This window comes from Pangasianodon hypophthalmus, chromosome 19 (genome assembly GCF_027358585.1).
Source record: "Pangasianodon hypophthalmus isolate fPanHyp1 chromosome 19, fPanHyp1.pri, whole genome shotgun sequence".
In the NCBI taxonomy this organism is placed as follows: Eukaryota; Metazoa; Chordata; class Actinopteri; order Siluriformes; family Pangasiidae; genus Pangasianodon; species Pangasianodon hypophthalmus.
The window spans coordinates 18341223-18365758 of NC_069728.1; the positions used below are offsets into that span (position 1 = coordinate 18341223).

General features: G+C 43.1%; 1 protein-coding gene across 9 annotated transcripts in view; it reads left to right on the forward strand.

Annotated features, from left to right (window-relative positions):
• Nucleotides 1-24536, forward strand: part of sipa1l1 (signal-induced proliferation-associated 1 like 1) — a 91036-nt gene that overhangs the window by 49114 nt on the left and 17386 nt on the right. For all 9 annotated transcript variants that reach the window (XM_034313640.2, XM_034313641.2, XM_034313642.2 and 6 more), the window contains 11 exons: nt 3335-5096; nt 6628-6758; nt 9247-9435; nt 9587-9761; nt 12235-12338; nt 12427-12584; nt 18090-18669; nt 21358-21632; nt 22425-22715; nt 22952-23104; nt 23294-23409. In XM_034313640.2, coding sequence (XP_034169531.2) covers nt 3560-5096; nt 6628-6758; nt 9247-9435; nt 9587-9761; nt 12235-12338; nt 12427-12584; nt 18090-18669; nt 21358-21632; nt 22425-22715; nt 22952-23104; nt 23294-23409 — 3709 coding nt within the window. In that variant the 5' untranslated portion in view covers nt 3335-3559. The remainder of the gene's footprint in view (nt 1-3334; nt 5097-6627; nt 6759-9246; nt 9436-9586; nt 9762-12234; nt 12339-12426; nt 12585-18089; nt 18670-21357; nt 21633-22424; nt 22716-22951; nt 23105-23293; nt 23410-24536) is intronic.

A 24536-nucleotide genomic window follows, 5' to 3' on the forward strand; every position in this document is an offset into this window, starting at 1 on the left:
AGAGTGAGACAGAGAGAGAGAGAGAGACACACACACAGAGTGAGACAGAGAGAGTGAGAGAGAGACACACAGAGTGAGACAGAGAGAGAGAAACACACACACATAGAGTGAGACAGAGAGAGAGAGAGAGAGAGAGAGAGAGAGAAAGACACACACACATACAGAGTGAGACAGAGAGAGAGAGAGAGAGAAAGACACACACACATACAGAGTGAGACAGAGAGAGAGTGAGAGAGAGAGAGAGAGAGAGAGAGACACACACACAGAGTGAGACAGAGAGAGTGAGAGAGAGACACACAGAGTGAGACAGAGAGAGAGACACAGACAGAGATGAACGCTTATCATCAGCCCTGGATTTTAAAGTAGCCCTTAAAACAGTACTATAAATCTTGTCCTTATATCTGCGTGTGTTTTGGAGGGCAGTACTCAGAGAGATGAGCTCTTTGCGCTGTATACTGTACTGTCAGTGATTATAAACGTGGGAGGTTGTCTCTCTGCTTGTCCTTTTTACAGGAGAAGATGCGTTTATGAGCATTGTTGTAGCTCAGCATGCTGTGAGAGCTGCTTGAAATCCCACACATGATTATAAAGACGTCAGTGCAGCTCGGCTTATCCACAGCTTTATTCTTTCTTTAAGAACACATTACATCCTCAGATCAGTTATAATCCCTTTTTTGATCGCCTGTCAGAAATGTTTTTATTCATGTAAAGACCTCTCAGCGTTCACGCTAAATATCAGCGATGTTAATAGTGATATTAGTGAGGGTTAATCAATAAGAACAAATGCGTTTGTGTTATATAAACACACAATCTCTTATACAACACACCAAGCCCATGGCTATTGCAGACGGGTTTGCACTTTACTTTCCCTTGCGCTTGTTTCATTCTCACGTTTGTAACAAATATCTTGGTGGTGGTTCTCGTCGTGTTCCTCACACCGCCTCTCACAGGTACCGCTTTCTCATTAGCCGTGCCGCGTTGCATCGTGCAAACCCCCGTCTGTAAAGGGAAGGGCGGATCTGTCAGTCTCTGGGCTGTAATTTGACAGCTGTGTATGACTAACTTCCAAATTTGTGCTCATCCTGAGTGTAGCACCTGCAGCGCGACCTCCAGATCACCTCATGATTTGTGAGAGGAGAGGAGGAGAGCAGGAGAGCGAGAAAGCTGTACTCAATGACTGTTCACTTCCAGGAATGGAAATTCCCGTGACTTCACACACTCTTAGATGGGGAATGTGTGGTTTTTTTTTATAAGGGTGTGTGTGTGTGTGTGTGTGTGTGTGTGTGTGTTTATTGTGTATCTGCGTTGCCCCTCACACCCTCCCTGCTTTTGGGAGACCCAGTGACAGGAACATGACCTCTCATTTACATCTTTCACAAGAACTGCTGTGTCCACCGCAGACATGATTTAAGACGCTACAAACCGCGTCATATGCATATGACACAACCCCGGTGCGCTCATATTCCTCTACGACGAGCCGAGAAACGTTCTTTTGTCCTCACTGCTCGTTGCCGCTGAATGAAATCTCAAATCGGTTTATTTACCCGTGCCGATGTGTGGCTACGTCGAACCCCGAGTTTAGTCAGGCTCTGTGTCCTGCTCAGCTGGAGGTAAATGAAGTCACACTGCAGTTATGTCACTCCGTTACCCTCCTCCTCCTCCATCATCTCTATTTTAGATTTTCTCTCCTCTCTATCTCGCTCATTAAGGTTAACCCGCTAGCATCGCCACGCTACGGCAGAAAACACTCGGCAGATGGTTGCTAAGCAACTAAGAAAACTGACATTTCAGAGCCTATCCTGAATGTGTCATGAGGGAAATTCTCATGGTGCATTCATGCCGCATTTCATAGTATGTAAGCACACCACACTACAGCAAAAACACTACAGCAGTTTTAGCAGAATAAAACAGGAATGATTCTAGTATATGAAATGAATAATTTTAGCCTGTTTCTCTAAATTTTTCTGAAGGATTCTTTTCCAATTTTCCAAACAGTGAATGCATCCATTACCCCTTGTTTTAAGTCCCTAGGAAACTGCTTGAGAGACATGATTTGGTTCCATATATTGACGTATTTCTTCTTGAAACAGGAAGAGAAGTGCTTGGCTGATTTGTACTACAGCGCCACATCCCTGTCGAATCTAAACAAACTTGACAGTAGCTGTATGAACTAACTAAATATGAAACCGCAAAGAGTTTAACGAGAGCTTTTCTTCAACTGTGGAGGATTTCTCACCACTGCCTTCACCCACACGATGAGATACCGAGCTGAGTTTGAGTGTTAGCGGCCCCGATGATGACGGATACATTCTACAGCTTTAACTACACGATAACAAGACCAGTACAGGATGAATCATCAAAAAAAAATTGAATCGTTTACTGGAAAAGATATACTATCATATTCATTGCCTGTAATCCTAAAAGACAGGCACAAAAAGTTCTGAGTTTTAAATCAGAACAGTGGGTGTAATATTTGGCGATGTTTCTCCTCGCACTCAACAGCAACAACTACTTCAATTAAATATCTGCTCATAGCAGAAATACACGTCTCAGTGGCTTCCCAGAATCTGTAAACAGGATGTGGACCACCAAAATCCAACCAATCAGAACAGAGAGTGGTCTCTGTTGTGGTCTCTGTTTATCTGTCAGTAATGTTACCTGTCAACTCCTCCAGTTTCACTGGCTTTCACCTGTTCTCACGTTTCCCCAAGGAAGTACGTGTTATGTTTTGGTGGTGAGGCTTTCGGAGGGGCTGTTTTTTTTTTTTTATTATTATTATTATTTTTTTGAATACAAGTTCTGGTTTCTGAGCCCCTCCTGAACATTTGAGCTTTTTTTTTATGCCCTAACAACTATTTTAATCTCTGCAAGGGCTCGCTGATTAGATTCTCATTATGGTGTACATGGGATTTTGTTTCACTTTAGGCAGCCACAAGATTAAACAGAATGTTTCAGGAAGTACAAATCTGTTTTGCGCCTCAGTGCCTGGTTTCTGGCAGTTGGTGAACTAGAGGTGTTCCTGCTTGGCTTGAGGCCTTTAATGATATTGACGGAGTGTAACTGTGAATTATGCCCCAGCCCCAAGTGCATCGTTAATTATTGTAAGAGAGTGACTAAAGAATAATTATAATTTTCTTACAGGATTTGTCTTCTTGGAACTGCTCTGCTGTGTAAGCCACTTGCAGGGTTATTACAAGCTGTAAACTTTGCAGTAAAGCTTAAAGTATCCATTAATGTGGTCTGATGTGGTCTCACAGTTGCTGTTACTTGTTAATGATGTGCATCACTCCATCTTTTTCTTCTTCTTCTTTTTTTTATTTTTATTTTTTTATAGAATTCACTCTCAGAACTGATGGAGAAGGACCACTAATCACTTTGCCGTGTTGCCACGCGGCTTGATTTCCGTTAGAAAGAGACCACTGCTGACGTTGATCCCCATCACCTCGTGCTATCTTGGGTTGTCCCAGGCCTACTAGCTAAGTGGCAGCGCATGATCTCCAGAGATTCCGAGTATTCCGCAAACATGCTCCAGTGCTGAGCTCTGTCTCTTGACTTCACCATGACCAGCCTGAAGCGTTCGCAGACCGAGCGCTCTGTGGGGGGCTCTGTACCCGCCACAGATGAGTTTTACACCCGCCGCCTGCGCTTGCCCAATGGAGGGGCGCCTCCTCCACGCAGCGAGAGCACCCACCTGTCCGGAGGCACACCAGGAGTGCCCAAGATGGGAGTCCGGGCACGGGTAGCTGACTGGCCTCCGAGGAAAGATGGTGGTGGTGGTGGTGGTGGTGGTAGTGGTAGTGGTGGAAGTGGCAGTAGCAGTGGGAGTGGCAGTGGAGGAGGAGGAGGAGGCGGTGTGTGGCACATTACAGTGGAGACCGACTCACCATCGACTACTTCTGGGAGCACCCAGAGCAACCTTTCGGCTAAGCTTGGTCACTTGATCAGCCCACAGGATTCGTCCATGCTGCGCAATATTCAGAATACGCTAAAGAATAAGATCCAGAGCAAGGGCAAAGACAACCGCTTCCTATCCCCAGATGGCTACTTGGGCTCACCACGCAAGGGCATGCGTCGCATTCGGCAGCGCAGCAACAGCGATATTACCATCAGTGAGCTGGACGGAGATGGCAACGAGGGTTGGTCCTTTTCTGGCTGGACACCAATGCACCGCGAGTACGGCAGTACCTCCTCCATCGACAAGCATGGCGTCTCCGGAGAAAGCTTCTTTGACATGCTCAAAGCCTACCAGACTGATGACCCCGATCAGCGTAGCCCTGCTCCTGAGAAATTAAGCGAACTGCTTACTGTGGCACACAAGCAGACCGCCCTCGACCTGCCAGACGGCCCACTGGGACCCCCACGAGGTAGCCCTGCAAGTCGCCTCAAGGAAAGAGAAAAGCACCTGAAACGGCGTTCCAAGTCTGAAACTGGAGGCGAGTCCATATTCCGCAAGTTACGAAGCGTGAAGGCAGAAGGTGACTCCTCTCGCGCAGGTTCGGATGCGGAAGATGGGAAGTCTGAGGATACAGGTCCTCCTCCAAAACCCTGGGTCTGTCAGAAGGGTTTCGCCCATTATGATGTCCAGAGCATTCTGTTTGACTTGAATGAAGTAGTGCAAAACCGACAGAGTGCTTCCAAAAGGAAGAACACCACCACCGGAGCCTCTGCCGCCGCCGCCGCTTCAGCCTCCACCTCCTCCTCCTTATCGTCCACCCAGAGCGGGGCCTATGGCTCCCCCTGCGGCAGCCAAGAAGAGCTCAACGCCAAGGACGGACCAGCGCTGGACCCCGGTGACGATAAAAGCAACGATCTGGTCCTCAGCTGCCCCTGCTTTCGTAATGAGATAGGAGGCGAAGGTGAGAGGAACATCAGCCCTTCGAAACAGGGCAGCATCGGCAGTAGATCGGCTAATTCTTCCAGGGACGAGGACGGGTCCCGTGAGGCGGCGCCCAGCACGCATTTCAGTAACGCAGGGGTGGCTGTGCTGGAAGCTCCCAAAGACGGGAAGAGCATTCACCATGAGAGGGGAAAGAGCAACATTTTGGAACATGTGGACTTGGGTGCCTATTACTACCGGAAGTACTTCTATTTAAGAGGTGAGTGTGTGGGTTTCATTGTTCGCCAAGCTGTCAGAAAATAATTATTTGTGCTTCCTAGATTTTATCAGAACTTATTAACCCCGGAATGGCATCGAGAAAATCTCTCAAACACATCATACCAGTCAAATCTCTGAAACACAGGGGACAGATGTGCATGTCTGCCAATGAGACACATTTGTAATAGTCCCAAATTGCTATCTGTTTACATTTCCATGTATGGCGTTTGGCAGACGCGCTTATCCAGAGTGACTTATAATTATCTCATTTATACAACTAAGCAGTTGAGGGTTAAGGGCCTTGCTCAAGGGCCCAGCAGTAGCAGCTTAGTGGTGCTGGGATTTGAACTCACAACCTTCTGATCAGAAATCCAACATCTTAACTGTCTAAGGCAGAGTAGCAGGGGCTAAGCTATATTTTAAGAGGCGTTATGTTAAAATGAGTGCAGGGTTTTGTCTTTTTATGTTTTATTTTGCACTTCCTGAAAGTTAGCTCGCTGCTCTAGCTGATACAGCCTGTTTGTAGTCTTACAAATCATCCGGTCCAACTACCCACATGAGCAAATCATTGTCTTCTTAACAGAAGAAGGTCACTTGAAAGCTGTGCTACTTGGTGCAGCCGGTGAACTTGAACGTATAGGTGATTTACATCTAAACTACATCTCCGGCTGCAGAGATAAGCAGCTCTGAATCAGTGGGGTGAAGCTAATTTCTGGCCCATAAAGATGTAAACAGAAGCCTGAAACAAAGGAATTAGCCAAATCCATTGCATAGCAATAATGTACATCATGTTTCCTCTTTGGGATCTTTGGAATTATTTGAATATTACAGGTCTTAAAGCATGTTTCAAAATGACACCCTGCACCGTTAAAAGTACCATTCACCATTCGACATAAATTCTTGTGTAGGCCTGTTGAACGTGATGAACTAGCTGCTGAGGAGATGAACCATTTAGTGAAGTCCTGATCCTGATGTTTTCCATCCTTCTCACATAAGGGCCTTGCTGGCACTGTAATCTTTACCATCTATGGAGTTACACAAGCCAACGCATCGATTCACTAAAATAAGCCGTGTCTGTTAGCGCTGCAGTTTTCTCTGATAAAGGGCTGTTGCGTAACCTTAGAGCAGTCATGTGAACAGCATAGCACGTCATTGTTTAAACTATTCAGTATCAGAGCAGAAAAGACTGCAGGCTTGTTAGATTTATTCATAAATTATAGCAGGCTCATAAGAGAAAGTGAGAGCCATCATCAAACTTCAGATTTCAGATATCGATTCCAGTAGAGGAGTTGCTTACACACAACCTCCTGCATTGATAAATCGATAGTAACTTGTGCTCAGAGTGAAATTCCGCTGTGTTTTGTCCGATGAGCCGATGATTTTGAAGACGTTGTTGAAAAATTGTAAAGAAATGTATTTCTGTGATATGGGAATGATGTGTGCAGTGTTACAGAATGCTGCTCTGCTGTGTTTTTTTTTTTTTTTTTTTTCCCTTCTCCTCCCTCTTCCTTCTTCCTTCCCTCCTCTTATAGAGCACTGGAACTATTTGGGAGTGGACGAGACACTCGGCCCGGTCGCTGTGAGTCTTCGGCGAGAGAAGCTGGACGATCATAAAGAGCACGGCCCGCAGTACAATTACAGGGTCATCTTCAGAACCAGTGAGGTGAGCGTTCACAACACAGACACTTTTTCACTCAATCGGCATTCGCAGTGTCTTTTGGGACCCCGTCCACCAGTATTAGAAAAATATTCCCATTCTCCCAGTCAGCATTTTGAGAATATCTTTGACCACATGAACAGCAATTTTTTTTAAATATATCTCCATCCACATGAGCAACATTTTTGAAAATATCTCCATCCACATGAACAGCATTTTTTTTTTTTTTAAATATATCTCCGTCCACACAAACAACATTTTTGAAAATATCTCCGTCCACACAGTGTTTTCAACAATATCTTTGTATATAATCCAGTAGGTGGCGATAATACGTCTCAAACTGTTACGTCAAACGCCTCAAGATTTAACGTTAAGAGCTGTGTATTGAGTGCTATAGAAGGAGAAATGTGGAAAACCATCATCAACATGGACAAAAGTTCTAAAACCAAAAACAAACATGAGGATTTGTATGCGTGTTGCCTGATGATTTGGAGCTACCGCTTAAAGTTACACTTGAATACGAAGTGTTTGGCCGAGTCTTAAACCGAAATCTCCAGTTTGTATCGCACTGAAATTTTTAAATTCCTCCACTATGTGTGAAAAATTTTCACTGACGCAAAACCCCATTTTCATGTGGACGGGAGACCAAAAGGCAGAGCACAAACCTACGTTGTTTTTTTTTTTTTACACTCGGCTTACGTGTAGCTGCTTTTCAGCAGGCAGCAGTGATGAGAATTCAGCTCTGACGCCCACCACCGTCTTATATAACGCTCTCAGAAGCGCAGCAAACCGGCTGCCAAAGCTCAGCGCTCATCACGCTAGCGCCCTAACTGGCCCACTGCCCCCTTAATCACACTGAGATCTGGACAGCTGCTCTAGATCAGGTCCCTGCAATCAAAAATAAAAGAGGAAAAGGCAGAACTCTCAGACTCCTGATGGAGACGTCGCGCTCCGGTCTCATTTATAGAAGCTACTTGTGATTCAGATGCACTCTGATGAAGCTTAATAGCTTTGATCCCGACGTGACTCATGGCTCTGTGTGTTACCTTTTTTTTTGTGCTGCTATTTCCAGACACACAGGTAGGATGGAGGTTTTTATTTATTTATTTATTTATTTTTTAAAGGAACATTTCCGGCATTTTAATATAAGAATATAAGAATCTAAGAATACACTAACGCAAAGAAAAGGCGTCAAATGGCCTGGGAACGTCTCTACACATTTATCATCATTAAAAATACCAGGATCTATGAATACACATGAATATATGATTTGGAAATGTTCCAACCATTTAGCCGGCTTGCTGACGATTAATAAACTAGCTCACAGTATACAGTGGTTGATATGAGTGGGGTTTGAGTCTGAGCATCAATACACACTCATTTATTTAACAGCAGTCAAACCTAGCAAAAATATAACGTTACCACAGCAACCACGTTTTGTTCATCACTAACATTAGCTAGCTAGATAGCTAAGCACACAGGTTCAGTGGCTCAAATTTTTCATTATTCGTTTCATCATCCTCTAATAATCTGTAATGTGATTGATCCAAAAGCGTAGAGTTTAGTTACATTTAGTTACATCATTAATAGCGCCTTTCTAATAGCAAATTACCCATAATCCTTCACGTTGTTGCCATTTCCACCACAAAGCATACCCTTGTTGAATTTGGGTACTTTTCTTACCCATGTATGATGCGATGCTGAGCTAGGACGAGTGGGCGGAGCTAAAAATAGTGCAGTTCAAACATTCGCAAAGACAAGTTGAAAATCTTCTGTATCAACTTGTTTCACTGTTTTCAAAAGTACGTTTTCTGCCCGATTAAATCTACAGCATTAATGTTTTAAACATTAATTTAATGTTTGATTCTTTTTTATTCATTTGATATAACATGCTTTCCCCCATGAGCCAAGTGCAATCCTCCATATTCTTGTTTAGGTTCGGAAAAGCATGACTGCTTGTACAAACTAAAAGTATTGGCACCCACGGCCGTCTGAGGGAGCATAGGCAGCCATTAAGTGAAAGTTTGCTCCTCTTTATTTTCAATAAACGTTAAAGTATTGTCCACCATTAAAGCAAATGTGTCTCATAGTTAATCTCACTCTACGAGATAAACGCAGCAGTGTGCAAGATCATTTATTTGAATTACTGGAAGTATTACAAGTTGACCAGAGAAACTCCTCCTGCTTTTATGTGTAGAGTTACGTGATGGTCAAGTGACACGTGCACTCGTCTGAGTTACGGATCGTCCTGGTCTGCATTTGTTACCTGTTCAGTAGAGATGCTATAACTGAGTTCAGACGTAGCCTCGCCCCCAAATCAGTTTTATACAGAAGTCTGTTTTAAATACAAAAATAATCCTTCTTCACTGTGTAAACAAGTTTGACCCAACAAACCACAAATCAAAATGACCAGAATCATCCATTCGTGAGGAATTAACCACTTAAATGTTTTTACTCATTACTCTCTCTTGTCTTTCTTTATTTTCCGCCCCAGCTGATGACTCTGCGAGGCTCCATTTTGGAGGATGCTGTTCCCTCCACATCTAAGCACGGTTTGGCTCGAGGCCTGCCCCTAAAGGAGGTTCTGGAGTACCTCGTCCCTGAACTGAACGCTCACTGCCTCCGCCTCGCCCTCAACACGCCCAAAGTCACGGAGCAGCTGATGAAGCTGGATGAGCAAGGGGTAACCAGTGCAATCACACACTTCTCTCCGAGCACGCTAATTAACATTAATGAGTAACATTAATGAGTATTCTGATACAGTAATGATGATGATGATGATGGAGCTGCTCTGCTCGCATGCTCTCTATGTGTGTGTTTGTGTGTGTGTGTAGCTGAGTTTCCAGCTGAAGGTAGGGGTGATGTATTGTCTGGCTGGCCAGAGCAGCGAGGAGGAGATGTACAACAACGAGGCGGCCGGTCCTGCGCTGGAGGAGTTCCTGCAGCTGCTCGGAGAGCGAGTGCGCCTCAAAGGATTCAGCAAGTACCGCGCTCAGCTCGACACCAAGAGTGAGTCCGATGCCTCGTATCGTACTGCGATGAATCTACATTCATGGTCCTTGATTACGTCGATTACTTTCCTATAACAGCACATCCTGAAGTCTTTTATATCTGAAAACTCTTTCTATAAATATTTAATAAAAGTCTCCTTACAGAAACCATATCAACAATTACACAATTAAGTTTTTAAATCCTTGCAATATAATTTTTTTCAAATCAAAATCAGACTCTGTTTGTAGCTCTTTGTTTTTAACATTAGATCTCTAATTATATTAACTTCACCCAAGCTCAAGGTCGTTTCTACTTATGGAGGAAGCTAAAAATTGGAATTAACATTTAAACACGATTTCTTATTCAATCCCTCTTTTCTGTCTGCCAAATCCTGCATCTGCGTGTTGCTCTCCCTAAGCCGACGCTGGCTGTTCAGCTCAAAAATTTGGGACGATCACATGCCCATAAAGCCTCCTGCTGATTATGAGATCATGTTTCTGTAAAACGGTGGGATTGTGAGAATCAGTGTTGCACTTCCCTGCTGCAGTGAGATAACAGCGAGATCTGATGGTAATAAAGACACGGTGCTTAAATCGTCATTCTGTAAAAGCTGCAACGAAGATACCGAAACTGTCCGTATATTCTTGCTTATTTATTTACTGGTTTATTTACTCATCGCACGTAATTAGGCTTTAAATGAAGCAATAACAGTGCTAGTCCCGAATTTGTCTGCGTGTTGCTACAGTAACCAAACCAAGTCTGTAATGATCGACAGATCGCGCAAGCTAAGAGATCACGTTGATGGAAGTGTGTGTTTGAGATACTAGTGTTAACGTTGTTGATGATAAAATGTTCAACACCGAATAAAAACAAGATGAAAATATCAGAAGATGAGTAAGACTGAGAAAAAGACTGAGGAAAGCTTGTCTAAAACTCCAAAATAACTAAATGAATAACATAATGGCTATATTTCATCAAAAGATGAATAAGTTGTTAAATTTAACATTGCAACTTACACTATATGGTCAAATGCTGCCTGACCCATCCTGATGCCCTACTTCTGGTTGGAGTTCTCATCGGTTGTGTTCGCTCGCTGCTGCTGGTGGTGGCCCCATATGGACGGTCTGAAGAACCAGTTGGTTTGCTGGGGATGGAGCCACCTGGGGGATGTGGAGATGGCTTGAGGATCACATATGGGGAGCTGTACTGTACTGTACTGTACTGTAATGGCTTGGGACTGCGATTGCTGTAGCGGCTTTGGGACTGCGGTTGCCACGAGCAGCTTCGTACTCAGGACTCCATCAGTGGACGGTGGATAGATTTTAACCAACCGGACTTCTTGCAAAAACTGTGATGAATTTACTGGTTGCACAATTGCACTATTTGTCCTTATAGTACACAATAATAGAAGAGATTTATTTATAATCGCACTATCCGTTGCACCCAGATGAGGATGGATTCCCTTTTGAGTCTGGTTCCTCTCAAGGTTTCTTCCTCATATCATCTCAGGGAGTTTTTCCTCACCACCGTCACCTCTGGCTCACTCATTAGGGATAAATTCACATATTTACAATATTTTATTTTATTTATTTATTTTTTTTTGTGAATCCATTTATTTCTGTAAAGCTGCTTTGTGACAAAGTCCATTGTTAAAAGCGCTATACAAATAAAATTGAATTGAATTGAACAGAAATGTATATAGACACCTGACCATCACACCCATATGTGCTTCTGCATGACACTTATGGAGTCATTATCTGAGTTTGGAACACAACAGCTTACCCAAAGCCACGGAAAGTGTCCCTTCAAACATTTATAGTGTTTTAAACTCAAGCAGGACTCAGTTTCAGAGGCGACAGAAAAGACGGAGCACTTTGAAGAGCGATCATTAGTAAGCTGCATGACCGTGTAACATGTACGAAGGCTGTAGCTGTGCTAGAATAACAATAACTAAAGCTAAAACTGTCAGAAGCATCGTTCCTCTGACGCATCCAACTTTTATGTTCTTTTCCAACTTTTAGCTAGATTATATTGTTCTGCACAACTTAGTTTCATTTTGGTTTTGCTGGGAGACGACAGAAAAGAGAAAAGAGCGAGCGCTTCCTGGACTGTCTTTATACTGTCTTTATACTGAAGAAAAAGCGCAACCTGGAGTTATTTCTACTTATAGAAGCTGAAATACGGCGTAAACTTTCTAGATGCGTGCACGCACAATATGAAAAAAAAGTAATAATAATAATTATAGACATTATGTATTTGGAATGTGTCAAACTAATCCACACACGGTACTTAAAATGCACGGACTAATCCCGTCCAAGTAGCGCTTTAGTGTCAGATTGAGTGCGGCTTAACGGAAGAGATTTTCATTAAGATGTTAATGCTATCGTCTGAGTTTGATATTAATCACACAGTAAAAGAAAGAGCTCTGAACTGATTCATTAAGATGGAATTGGAAAACGGTGCCGATGCTGTAACGTGTCTTGTCTTGCAGCTGACTCGACTGGCACTCACTCCTTATACACCACTTATAAGGACTACGAAATAATGTTCCACGTGTCCACCATGCTGCCCTACACCCCCAACAACAAGCAGCAGGTAAGTCAGGATCCCGACGCTTAAAAAAAAAAAAACGCCACCGATCTCCCGCATGCTGGAACTCACGTCTGTGCTTCATCACCTGCAGCTGCTCAGGAAGCGCCACATCGGGAACGACATCGTCACCATCGTGTTCCAGGAGCCCGGAGCCAAAGCCTTCAGCCCCAAGAACATCCGCTCTCACTTCCAGCACGTGTTCGTGGTGGTGCAGGTGCACAACCCATGCTCGGAGAACACCTGCTACAGGTGAGCATCGAGCGCGGGCAGGACAGCACTCATTCAGACAATCTGCCGCTTTTCTTGTCTATTTGACATTCTGGTTTGAGATCAGTATAAACAGGAGCTGATGATACTTGTGGGCGGGGCTAAGAGTGCTGCTTATTGCTGATTGGTTCATTTGTAATATAGACAAACTTCAAATTTAAGAAAAAATGTATTTATGCTGTTAAAGGCTATGTTGTGCTGTTTTATTTCTCTCTACACAGCTTACATTTTCTTTCTCATAACACACCAGAACAATTATTATTTTCTGATCATCATTGAGTACCTGAGTGCTTTTTTAGGGCAGCAAAAAAAAAAAAAAGAAAAAAAAAGTGTTTTATTTTTAGAAATCAGAAACTGTCAGATACAGTCCGATACTCGTGTGCCGGCAAATTTAATTTAAAAAAAAAAAAATTTTGTCATGTATTTTTTCACTTGTCTTGAAATGGTGATAAATATTAAATATCTAAGAGCGCTTTTACAGCTATTAGTCCGAATCAGAGTGAAATTGGTTCTTTTGGTTCATTTGCTGTTTGGTTTGATTTAAGATCACAATGTGAACGATTAAATGAACCAAAAACAACAAAAAAAAAGAAACGTTGGCTAAGGAGAAAGGGCTGGGGAAAAAAAAAAGTGATTGTAGAAATTACAGAAATCATAGAGCACATAGAGTTGGTGCTCAGTAAAAGATTAGATACTTACATAAATAATTAGTTTAAAACATTTTGCATATCACATCCACTGTTTTTCTCCAAATCTCCACAACATGCGGCATTTCTGCAGCGCTACAGCTCTGTCCTTTGGCTCAGTTTATCAGCTCGCCTCTACAAAAACCATCTCGCAAATATCCCAAAACGTGCTGCGTGTTTGATTCACTTCCTGCAGTCGAGTCGATCCAGAGATCGACAGCGCAAACTCTGTGTATGTGAAATTACTCCAACATCAGGCCAATCGGAGAAAGGAACAACGTTAATCCAAGCTCTTCTTCCACACAGTTAATGCAGTCACTGTTCCTGTTTTGTCTTTTTTTTTTTTTTTTTGCGTTTTTGTCTCTGTTCCCTTGATTCCCGTGTGCGCATACTTATGGGTTATGTAAAACTCTCTCAGATGTGCAGGTGCTGTTTGAGAGCACAGTGTGTTTATTTATAAGGAGGTCATGGTCAGTCCTTTTTTGTGTGTTTGTGTGTGTGCCAGATTTCCTCAACTGAGTCTTCCCTTCTGCTCAGAGTGTGTTATTTCCCATGATGGCTCTACTGCAGACTCCCTCAATTTCATTTTGTGTGTGTGTGTGTGTGTGTGTGTGTGTGCGCGCACTACACGGAACGTCGTTTAATTATGTTCTCTTTATAGGGGTGATGACATGAGGCCGCTGTCAGTGACCATGACGTGGTGTAGCTCTGTGTTATTTGTCAGAAACGCTCAGTGTTGTTAGTTGGAGAGAATGTGAATTAGAGAGTACATAAAGCCAGCAGCTAAGAAGATGGACGACACCGACCATTTCTCTCTCTGCTTTGCCTCGGTGGCGTGTGTGTGTGTGTCTGTGTGTCTGTGTGTGTCTGTGTGTGTCTGTGTGTGTCTGTGTGTGTCTGTGTGTGTCTGTGTGTCTGTGGTGGCATTTGCAGCGAGTGGACTCATGGGCTAACACAAAATGCAGGGATGGTATTGGGAAGTTACAGACGTCTATATTGAAAAGAGTTCTTAAGAAAATAAACAGATAGATAATTAGATGGATGGAAGGAAATGGACAGACGTAGACGGACTGGTGGGGACAGAGATAGACAGACTGATTCGAACAGACGTAGAGAGACTGACAGAGATGAACATAGACAGGCTGACCGGGACAGACGGCCTGACAGGAACGGGCTAGAAGGCGTGAAGGGGACGGATGTAGTCGGACAGACATAGATACAATAAGAGACAGCTGTAGATGGATGGACAGAGACGGATCTAGATGGATGGACAGATGTGGACATAGAGAGTCAGATGCAGACAGACTGACACATAGAGACAGGTAGACTGAGATGGACGTACATGTAAGTAGACAGACAGATGGATATATATACAGACAGAAAGATGGACGGACAGACAGACAGAGACTATGCAGAGAGACTGACAGATGGGGATAGATGGCCAGGCAGATGCAAGGACAGACTCAGACGGACAGAGACAGACGGAGACAGATGTAGGCGGACGCAGATAGACACGACGGGGACGGGTGCGGACGGACCGAAATAGGCAGACGGACATACACACGATTAGAGAATTCTTCGGTGCCGCGCCATGAAGTGCTGCAGTGGAGTTTTATCGAGCCGGTGTTTTCCTCACTCCTGTTTTCCCAACACGCACTTAACTGCCCTCCATTTTTTTTAATTAGGAATCGCTCACATGCAGGACGTGAGGTTCGCTCTCGTCATCAATCACTGCTGCGGTTGTTGTTGATCCAGACGGACCGACAGAGACAGACTCAGACAGAGAAACTCAGACAGAGACAGACTCAGACAGAGAAACTCAGACAGAGAAACTCAGACAGAGACAGACTCAGACAGAGACAGACTCAGACAGAGACAGACTCAGACAGAGACAGACTCAGACAGAGACAGACTCAGACAGAGAAACACAGACAGATACAGATAGACAGTGAAGGAGAGCTTGCTTGGCCACTCCATAAACAGCTCTAGAGTTTTATCAAACCATTTGTATCCTCACTCCTTTTCCCCACACACACTTTTTAACAGCACTCTTTTTTTTTTTTTTTTTTCCTCCCATGCAGTATGTACAGCTTAGCACTCGTCATTAGTCTCTGCTGCACTGTTGCGGCTCTGTGACTCAAACACAGCAATACGAGGTGTTTATTGCGGTGGTAAATGTATTTATGTGCATACCTGCTGTTTTAAGGCCCGTCTTTAGATGCTCTGAAGCTCCTAAAACCTTGCAGTCTAAGCCCTCATCAGCTTTTAATCAGAGCCACGTGGAAACGTGTTTAAGGATGGAGAGAAAACTTCCAGGTTGGTTAGGAAATGTGACAGTCTGTCATTGACCTATCTGCTTTTGTTCTGAACATACTGCACTCTTTTTTCAGTCTGTGAACTTTCTTTACACACACACACACACACACACACACACACACACTCTTTTTAAGTTGGCCTCCGTGTGGGCAGTGTGTCGTGGACTAAAGCAGCCCACACGCTGTGTATTTATAGTGCACGTATGTAATCCAGTGAGCCTCGCTGTACCTAAGCTATAGGGGTGAGGCAGGAACAATAAAGCAGCCTGATCACTGAGTCACTGGCCTTTCAGTCGACTCCGCAGCTCAGGAGTGGATTTTATTTGCCTGGAATGTGCGCTGTGTTTTACTTGACCTTCAGAACGCGGGTGGTGACTATCGTTCTCTACGCCTAAACACACTTTTGGACATTGTGCTCCAGCGACGTGGTTTAGACTCTCGTGTTGAAAGTCATCCATTTTTAGCCTGTGATCAATAATCTGCACGAATTAATGACCCGTAAACATCACGCAGTTTATCTACATTATTCACAGCTCATCACTTCGGTTTAAGCCGTGCGATTTCAGCAGGCTTTTAAGATTATTATTGTATGAAATTTCAATTCAATTCTATAGCAGAGTGTGAGATAATGTATTCTCCGTGTCAGATTATACAATGAAGATCCTCTAACCACAGACCTGCGATTAAAGAAAATTCTCATGCAGAAAAGAGGCTCGCATAAACACAAACTTTCTTCAGAATTAGCTTGATGTTCATTTATTATGTCAAATAACAAAAATGATCGATGTATGTTAAGGTGCAACAAAATATCAGTTCAAAAGTTTGCACCCCTCTTTCTGAGTGTAAGATAAATCTCAGATAACGTGCATGTCTTAACCTCTGTGCGTCAGATATCATGCTTTTTTCAGATCAGGTTCAGAGATAATATGTGAAAGGAATAAAATCCTGCTGGAATATTTTTCTATGAAGGTACATCCCAAAGTGTTTTTTTTTTTTTTCCTTTTCCACCACAGCAATTTGCCAACGATTACAGTTTTTAATTTATTAAAGAACAACACATCATAGCTTCAGTTTATAGTTACATTTAATGTTCTGGAACGTCCACGAAACAATTTAGTTCCTGTTTTCACTTGTGTTATAACAGCTATAAAAAAAATAGTTCCTTCACCAGCCTCTCTTTCTTTCTCTCTCTTAAAGTTAATAAGACCGTGTTACCAAGAACCCACAAAGCGTAAACTCCTCTGTCCAAATACGTAGTTACAGATTTACCTCTGACTGATACAAAGCGCTGACACTGGAGACTCCTTCCATAAATGTTAAATAAACATCTCCTCACAGAAAACTTGAGCTGTTACTATAGTAATGATAATGTGTTACAACTAGTGCATTAATATAAACCTGTGATTTGTGGCTGCACTGCAAATCTGTCTACTGTCATTTAAAATTAACCAACAGCTTCTGACCAATCAGAATCCAGAATTCAGCGTGCTTTTTTACGGTGCTGTCAAAGCGAAATTTAAAGTTTTTCCATTCAAAAACCATGGAAACTTTTGCACTCAGCTGTATATCTACAGGAAGATACAGTGTTAATTTCTTTTCCTATAAGCTGGTGTTTATACAGGGTAAGTATTGTGTTGTTGTTTTTTTTTTCTTTTGGCGTTCCTACGCGAGTCTCTTTCACTCTGTATATATCCTGTTTCTAATCTGTACTTTACCTCCTTTCCCTTCTTTCCTGCCTCCTCCGTCATTGTGCAAGTACTGAGAGCTTCACTTCAGCTCCTTACAGCTCCTCCTGGCCGACCGCTCACAAGTTCCACGCATACCAGACAGAACAGGAAGCTTTAGATGTCCATTCCAGAGGCTTAATGAAAGGAAAAGAAGAAGGGTGGGGTGGGGGGAGCGAGGGAGCTGCAGGAGTGGGAGGATTTTCACAGACAGAGCACAAAATACCAAAAAGAGATGAGTTTTTTTTTCTTTTTTTTTTTTTTCTTTTTTCCTGTGAAGTTGGCCAAGCCTCTCGGTGATTACTCCCACAAAATGTCCCTTGTGGAGCAAGTGCAGTCAAAGAAGTAATGCTTTCTTTTTCCAACAGTTTCTGAGAAGAACTGCAGAAATTCTTTCCATCGGGTATCGTTTACACGGGTTTGACCTTGTCTTTTGATCGGAGACTCGTCTAATTAGAAACTGCTCCGAACCGAAGTTGTTTATTTTTATGAAGTTGAAAGCCAGAACTCCAGAGAGGTAGAAATGTATTACTCCCATTACTTATTTCAGACAGTGATGATAATTTCCTCTACTCAGGGAAAAGTTCGGCTCATCCATAAACATGAAACCCTTCAGCGCTGTTTTGGAGATTCAGCAATTATCCTGTTCATCTTCACACGCTTTATCCTGTTTCTGTTGTGTATTAGAGTATTGTTTAAAATTCCTTCGCCCACTCGTCTCTTCTTTCTCACATTTCTCTCTCTTATTTTTATTTACTGCAGCGTTGCTGTTGCCCGTTCCAGAGACGTCCCCGCGTTCGGACCACCCATCCCAGAGGACGTGAAGTTCCCCAAATCCTCCGTCTTCCGGGACTTCCTGTTGACGAAGGTGATCAACGCGGAGAACGCCGCGCACAAGTCGGACAAGTTCCGCGCCATGGCGACACGCACGCGCCACGAGTACCTGAGGGACCTGGCCGAGCGCCACGTCACCAGCACGCCGATCGACCCCTCGGGCAAGTTCCCCTTCATCTCTCTGGCACACAAGCGCAAGGAGAAGAGCCGGCCGTACTCGGGGGCGGAGCTCCGCAGCCCAGGATCCATCACCTGGGCCGTGTATACGGAGGACCACAGCGCTGGAGGAGAACTCGAAGCCCTGCTCGCCATCTCCAACGACTTCCTCATCCTGGTGGATCCAGAGGCCAAGGCTGCGGTGTTCAACTGCGCCGTTTGCGACGTCATCGGCTGGACGCTGGGAAGCCCCGCCTCCATGAAGATCTTCTACGAGCGCGGAGAGAGCATCTCACTGCGCTCAGTCAACAACAACACCGAGGACTTCAGGGAGGTCGTTAAACGCCTGGAGGTGAGAGACGAGGCTGTGACGCGACTCGCGTTGTGCTTTTGTTTGTATTAGATTTTGATTTGAAAAATCTGTTATGGACTTCAGAGAGCTTCTCAGCTGGTAAGCAGGGACAGAGTGGGCCGTGTGAATGATCTCCTGCCAACAATGTTTACTTTCACAGAACTTTAGACCATGATGTTCTTTTAGTCTGACAAAAATGTAATAAACTTAAATTATGAGACATTAAAATTAGCCAAATAAAAACAGTTATACACACAGATGTTTGTATAATGTTTTGACAACTAAACCAAGGACTTAAGATTTAAAAAAAAAAAATTCTAAACTGAATATTATATTATTCTAACCTTTTTTTTTTTTTTTTTTCCCCCAAATATACCACTGTCCTGTTGAATTCTCCATTCTGAGTTTCTGATTACTGACAGCAGCTCTGACATTAGTGCAGATCAGGTTTATACAGCATTCGTTCTAATACGTTATTGTTTCTATAGCAACGGCTCATTCATTTGAAGTTTTCTACTACAGGAAAGTCTTCAGGACGGAGGAGTTTACGCTTTACGGTTTCTCTGTAACATGACAAGTTGTGTGTTGTTTTTTTTTTTTTTTGTCTTTTTAACTTCTGCTTTAGCTGCTAGCTGCTGTAACGTAAGCGCAAACAGGAACTGCCCATCAATGTAACTAAAACCGGTTAAAAAGTATGACTTTAATGAATTAAAAAAATGGTTAGCGTTGGCGAATTGCTGTGGTATAAGAGGAATAAAACACTTCCGACCTTGCTGTTATAGGAATATATTCCACTTCATGGTGGTAACTGATTATTTTACCATAACAGCGTGACACAGTGTGTTTTATTTCTTATGTCAAGCCTAAGCATGGATTAGCAAAGCATTAGATTAGCTTATTAGTGAAATAATGATATTGTGAGCTGGATTAAAGGTCCTGCAGAGTGTGCAGCACTGCTGCGTTCGGGGTTTTTGTGCTCCTGTAACACGCCTGATTGATCGTGTGTAGATTTGTTGAGATGCAGAGACGATGCTGTAGCCTGTCCTCAGAGCGAGATGAGCGGTGAATCAGTCAGTGTTCGCTCGTTCGCTCGTTCTACTCCGTCAAGAGTCCTCTGTGCTCAGATTAACGAGGACTCGGTCCTCGTGCAGAAATGTGCGGAGGCTGGAATGTACTTTTGTTTTGGCCACCTGCCCGTGATGTCACTCCGCGAGTGCAGGAGCTGTTGCCATGGGAACTAGTCGGCGAACCGAATGTTCACGGTCTCCATCACTGCTTCTCCACACGCTGAGAAATCTGAGCGCTAAGCCGCAGAGGGTTTAGAGCAGAGAGATCTCATCGATGTGGGGAAAACCGGGCGAGCGTACAGGGCCAGATCTCTTCATACACACAGGGATAAAACTCGTTTCACTCGGCTTACAGTGAGCACCGAAATATCATCATCATCATTACTCTCGTTTAAATTTTAATATCTGATCATTAAAATTCATGATCGCTAATGATCCTGGGAGAATTTACATCTCTGTGGTTTATAAAGAGAATTATATAAAAGTCTGTTTAAAATAAATAAATAAATAAATAAATAAATACATTTTTAAAAAATCAGTGATCGGCGTTCACGATATTTTAAGGCATTTATACGATACACGTTATGTTTCATGATATATCGGTTTATTAACAAACTGTCAGGAAAACAAATTAAATAAATAAGTACATATTAAAAATTAAATTTAAATAATTTCAATTTCAAATAAGTACCCTTATTTTGATTAATTAGATAATACTTTAGATAATATTTAATAATTTAATTTAACTTCTTATTGTAATGTTTATGAAAAATAAATACTATATGGTACTTTTTTTTTTTTTTTTAACAATGTAATACTTGAAACATTTAACAATTTTAAATTTTTAACATAAAACCGGCTGCTTCAGAAATAATAATGAAATATGACGATACCCATGATATCACAGGAAAGTGTTTTATAACATGATGTCGATATTATATCTCCATATTGCCCAGATCTAATATTAACTTATAATGCCATTTATGCAATTATTTTATTTATTGATTCATTTTTATAAGTTTTTTTGTTTGTTATTATTTAATTATAACTGTGACACACAACTGATTAGACAGTTTGTACCAAACGTTTGAGGATCTGTGCTTTTTTTTAATAAATAACTTATTTTTTTTTAAAATATAAATGTTGTCTAAAAATGATCTGAAGCTCTAATCCATAGCCTAGTTTTTACTGGAACGATAACGCTCTATATTATATCAATAGACTCGATCGTAATATTCCTGAGCAGGTCGGATCGAATAATAAATATTGTTAATCTGTTTGTTCGATTCGCGCTCACCTTGCATGACTTTCGGTTTATCTTCTGCATCGCCCGAGACTGCACTCATTATAAACCAAAACGTGATTATAAACCAAAACGTGATTATAAACCAAAACGTGATTATAAACGACGCCTAGATCAAACACCTTATTTTATATTCTCCAAAACGACGGCTGGCCTTCGGAGTTTTCCTTCAATACGTTTAAAATTGGGTAAATGACAAGAAATTCTTGCTGTTGTACACAATAAAAATACCGCGTAAGTTATAGTAAAAGTGTGATCATGACGTTCTCTGCGTCACTGATATAAACATGATGTGTGATGACGTTTCGCCTCTTACAGTTTCTGACCAAAGGCTGCGAGACGTCGGAGATGACGCTGCGCAGAAACGGGCTCGGCCAGCTGGGCTTCCACGTCAACTACGAGGGCATCGTGGCCGAGGTAGAGCCGTACGGTTACGCCTGGCAGGCCGGACTGCGGCAGGGCAGCCGACTGGTGGAGATCTGCAAGGTCGCCGTGGCGACGCTCTCGCACGAGCAGATGATCGACCTACTGCGCACCTCAGTGACCGTGAAAGTGGTCATCATTCCGCCTCACGAGGACGCCACGCCCCGCAGGTACACACAGCGACGAGACGCTGCTCCACGCATCACTAGCGCTCAGTGTTTATATCACGACAATCGCATCACCTTATCATTTCATATTTATTATTATATACTTATATTATTTCATTCCTGTTACTTTGGGCCTAATCTGAAAGTTATGTTGTACCCTATGTAGTGAGCGTGTGTAGTTTATAAGAAGTCAGTTTGGATTTGGCAATAAATGAGTCCAACTTTTTTACTCTTTAATTATTTAATTATAGAATTAAAACTTTTCTTTTCTCCCAAAACTTTTCCCTTGTTTTTCCTACTAGTCTTTTTTGTTTGTTTGTTTGTTTTTTTTTCTTTCACTTAAGAAAAAAGTGTAAGAAAGATGCTGTTTGTGAAATTCATGATTATATTTAATTAATAATTATTTTTAAAAAAACTAAGAGTTGTGTATTCTGATTCAACCAAATAAAGTTTTTTTTTTGTTTTTTAAAGAATTACAATTTATCTTTTCTCCCAACACTTTTCACTTTCTCTTTCTCCTTGATTTGTTTTATTTATTATTATTATTATTTTTCTATTATAATGTTAACTTATTCATCAGCCACCAAGATTTAGTCATTTTACCTTAAAAGGAAACATTTCTGTTATTAAATTGTGCTATTACGCAATGTTTAAAAATATTTTTTTTAAATATTTCTCATCAATATTCAACTATTTCCTTTAAATATCAAGTCATTATTCATTCTTTTACATGTTTGGTTACATGGTGTGTGTGTGTGTGTGTGTGTGTGTGTGTGTGTGTGTGTGTGTGTGTAGGGGTTGTTCGGAGCTGTACCGCATGCCAGTGGCCGAGTATAAGGGAAGCAACGAGAGCGGTTCGTTCGAGTACAAGTTCCCGTTCCGCTCCAACAACAACAAGTGGCAGCGCACGTCCTCCAGCCCACAGCAGTCTCTCTCCGCCTCGCCTCAGAGCCACACCGGGACTCCCAACCGCGCCGTCAGCCTGGGAGCCAGCATGGGCAAGACGCTGTCCGCCGAGAGACCGGAGAGAGCGGCTGCCATCCCACGCAGCGTCTCCAGCGACGGCCGACCTCTCGACTCCAAGAGGTCTGTTTCATCAGAGAGGGAATCCTTGTCTTGGGTGTCGGATCGTCTTCCCTGCTTTGGGTGTTTTTATTTTTTTTGTTGCGTCCCCTTTGACATACCCTTTGTTTACCTCTCTCCTCCTCCTACTCCTTTTTTGCCTCTCTCTCTCTCTCTCTCTCTCTCTCTCTCTCTCTCTCTCTCTCTCTCTCTCTCTCTCTCTCTCTGTGTTTTTTTTTTTTTTTCTCTTCCTTTCTCAGGATGTCTCCCGGCTCGGAGAACTATGCCCTGGCTTCCTCCATGGCGATGGCTCGACCCACTCACACCCGCAGCTCCCCCAGCAACCTGTCCTGCTCCAGTGACACCGGCTCGGGCAGCTCAGCCCACTGGAGGCAGAAGTCCATGCCTGAGGGGTGAGAGGCTCTCTGACCTCTGGCACCACCCTGTTTCTCTCCATCTCTGTTCTTCTCCGTTTCCCCTCACGCTCCCGTCGTTAGTCTTCTTTATCCGTCACTGTTTCATTCACACAGAGAGGTGCCGAAAATACGCCTTGCGCTCTGTATAAGCCTTAGCGTGAGCTCAACCACGTGTGTGTGTTTCAGATTTGCCCCGAACAGACACTCTCCTCTCCCGCCCGAGCGACAGATGATGGGAGACGGCAGCGGCAAGTCCACCCCCAGCTGGCCCCGAGTGGACGACTCGGAGAGAGCAGCAGCAGGTCAGATCAGCAGTCGGGAATTACCCACAATGCCGTACAACTGCCTTTCTGATAGTGGTGTGCTGTAAGATTTAGTCCTCACTCGACTCTAGCTACAGAGAGCGATGCAGCGGCGCTTTAGTCTGTACTCTCCGTTCAAACAGATCAGCTTCCAAAGCTTCACGCTAATACCAACGACAGCTCTCTCGGAGATCGCTAGCTAGCTCGCTCAGCCGGGTGTCTTATAGCAGCATTGCATTCTGGGATTTTGAGTTTGTACCACTGAGTTATAAGTCTCAGTAAGACAGTAAATTTTGTAGACAGTAAATAAATCAAGTAGTTTTTTTTTTTTCCCCCCTCTGTATTTCATACATCATAGAAAAGACTCCTTCTCTTCTAGAGAATCATGATGATATTTTTATAATATCGCCCCACCCCTAGTTGGTGCTGGAACAGTGCTTGTCAGCCTCCCTCCATGTGTGTGTGTGTGTGTGTGTGTGTGTGTGTGTGTGTGTGTGTGTGTGTGTGTGTGTGTGGAGACGTTCGTGCCACTCCTCAGGAACACCATCTGAAAAGGAAATTGCATGCTAGAGACCCGTCTCCATGGAGCGTCTCCGAGCCGAGAGCCAGCATTATTTCCTTAAGCACAGTTCAGCGCTTTTGACGACCAGCTCCTCATTGTTTTGTGAACTAATTGCAGTAATTGAAGTGGAACTGAAGCATCTTCAGACCTTAAAAAAAAATTTTTTTTAAAAATCTCAACGGATTGTTTCAAGCTCATCTGTACTCTAAACACACTAACCTCTGTTCAACCTCTACCGACTGTAAGATTTCGATTCGACTCAACATGCAGTGCGTTACTCTTATACAGAACAGGTGTGTGTGGAAGCCAGGACACACACACACACACACACACACACACACACACGGAGACATGGACATGGTGTTTGTGTGTGCCTTCTCTCCAGCTGGCCCTGACACGAGCCTCCTGTTGTTGCCCTGTACTTGTGTTTGACAGCCTGTGTTTGACAGTGCATGTGTACGCCAGGCACTCGTTATCTCTCTCATTCTCGCTCACTCATTCATACACACACACACACACACACACACACACACACACTGACACACACACTGACACATCGAAACAC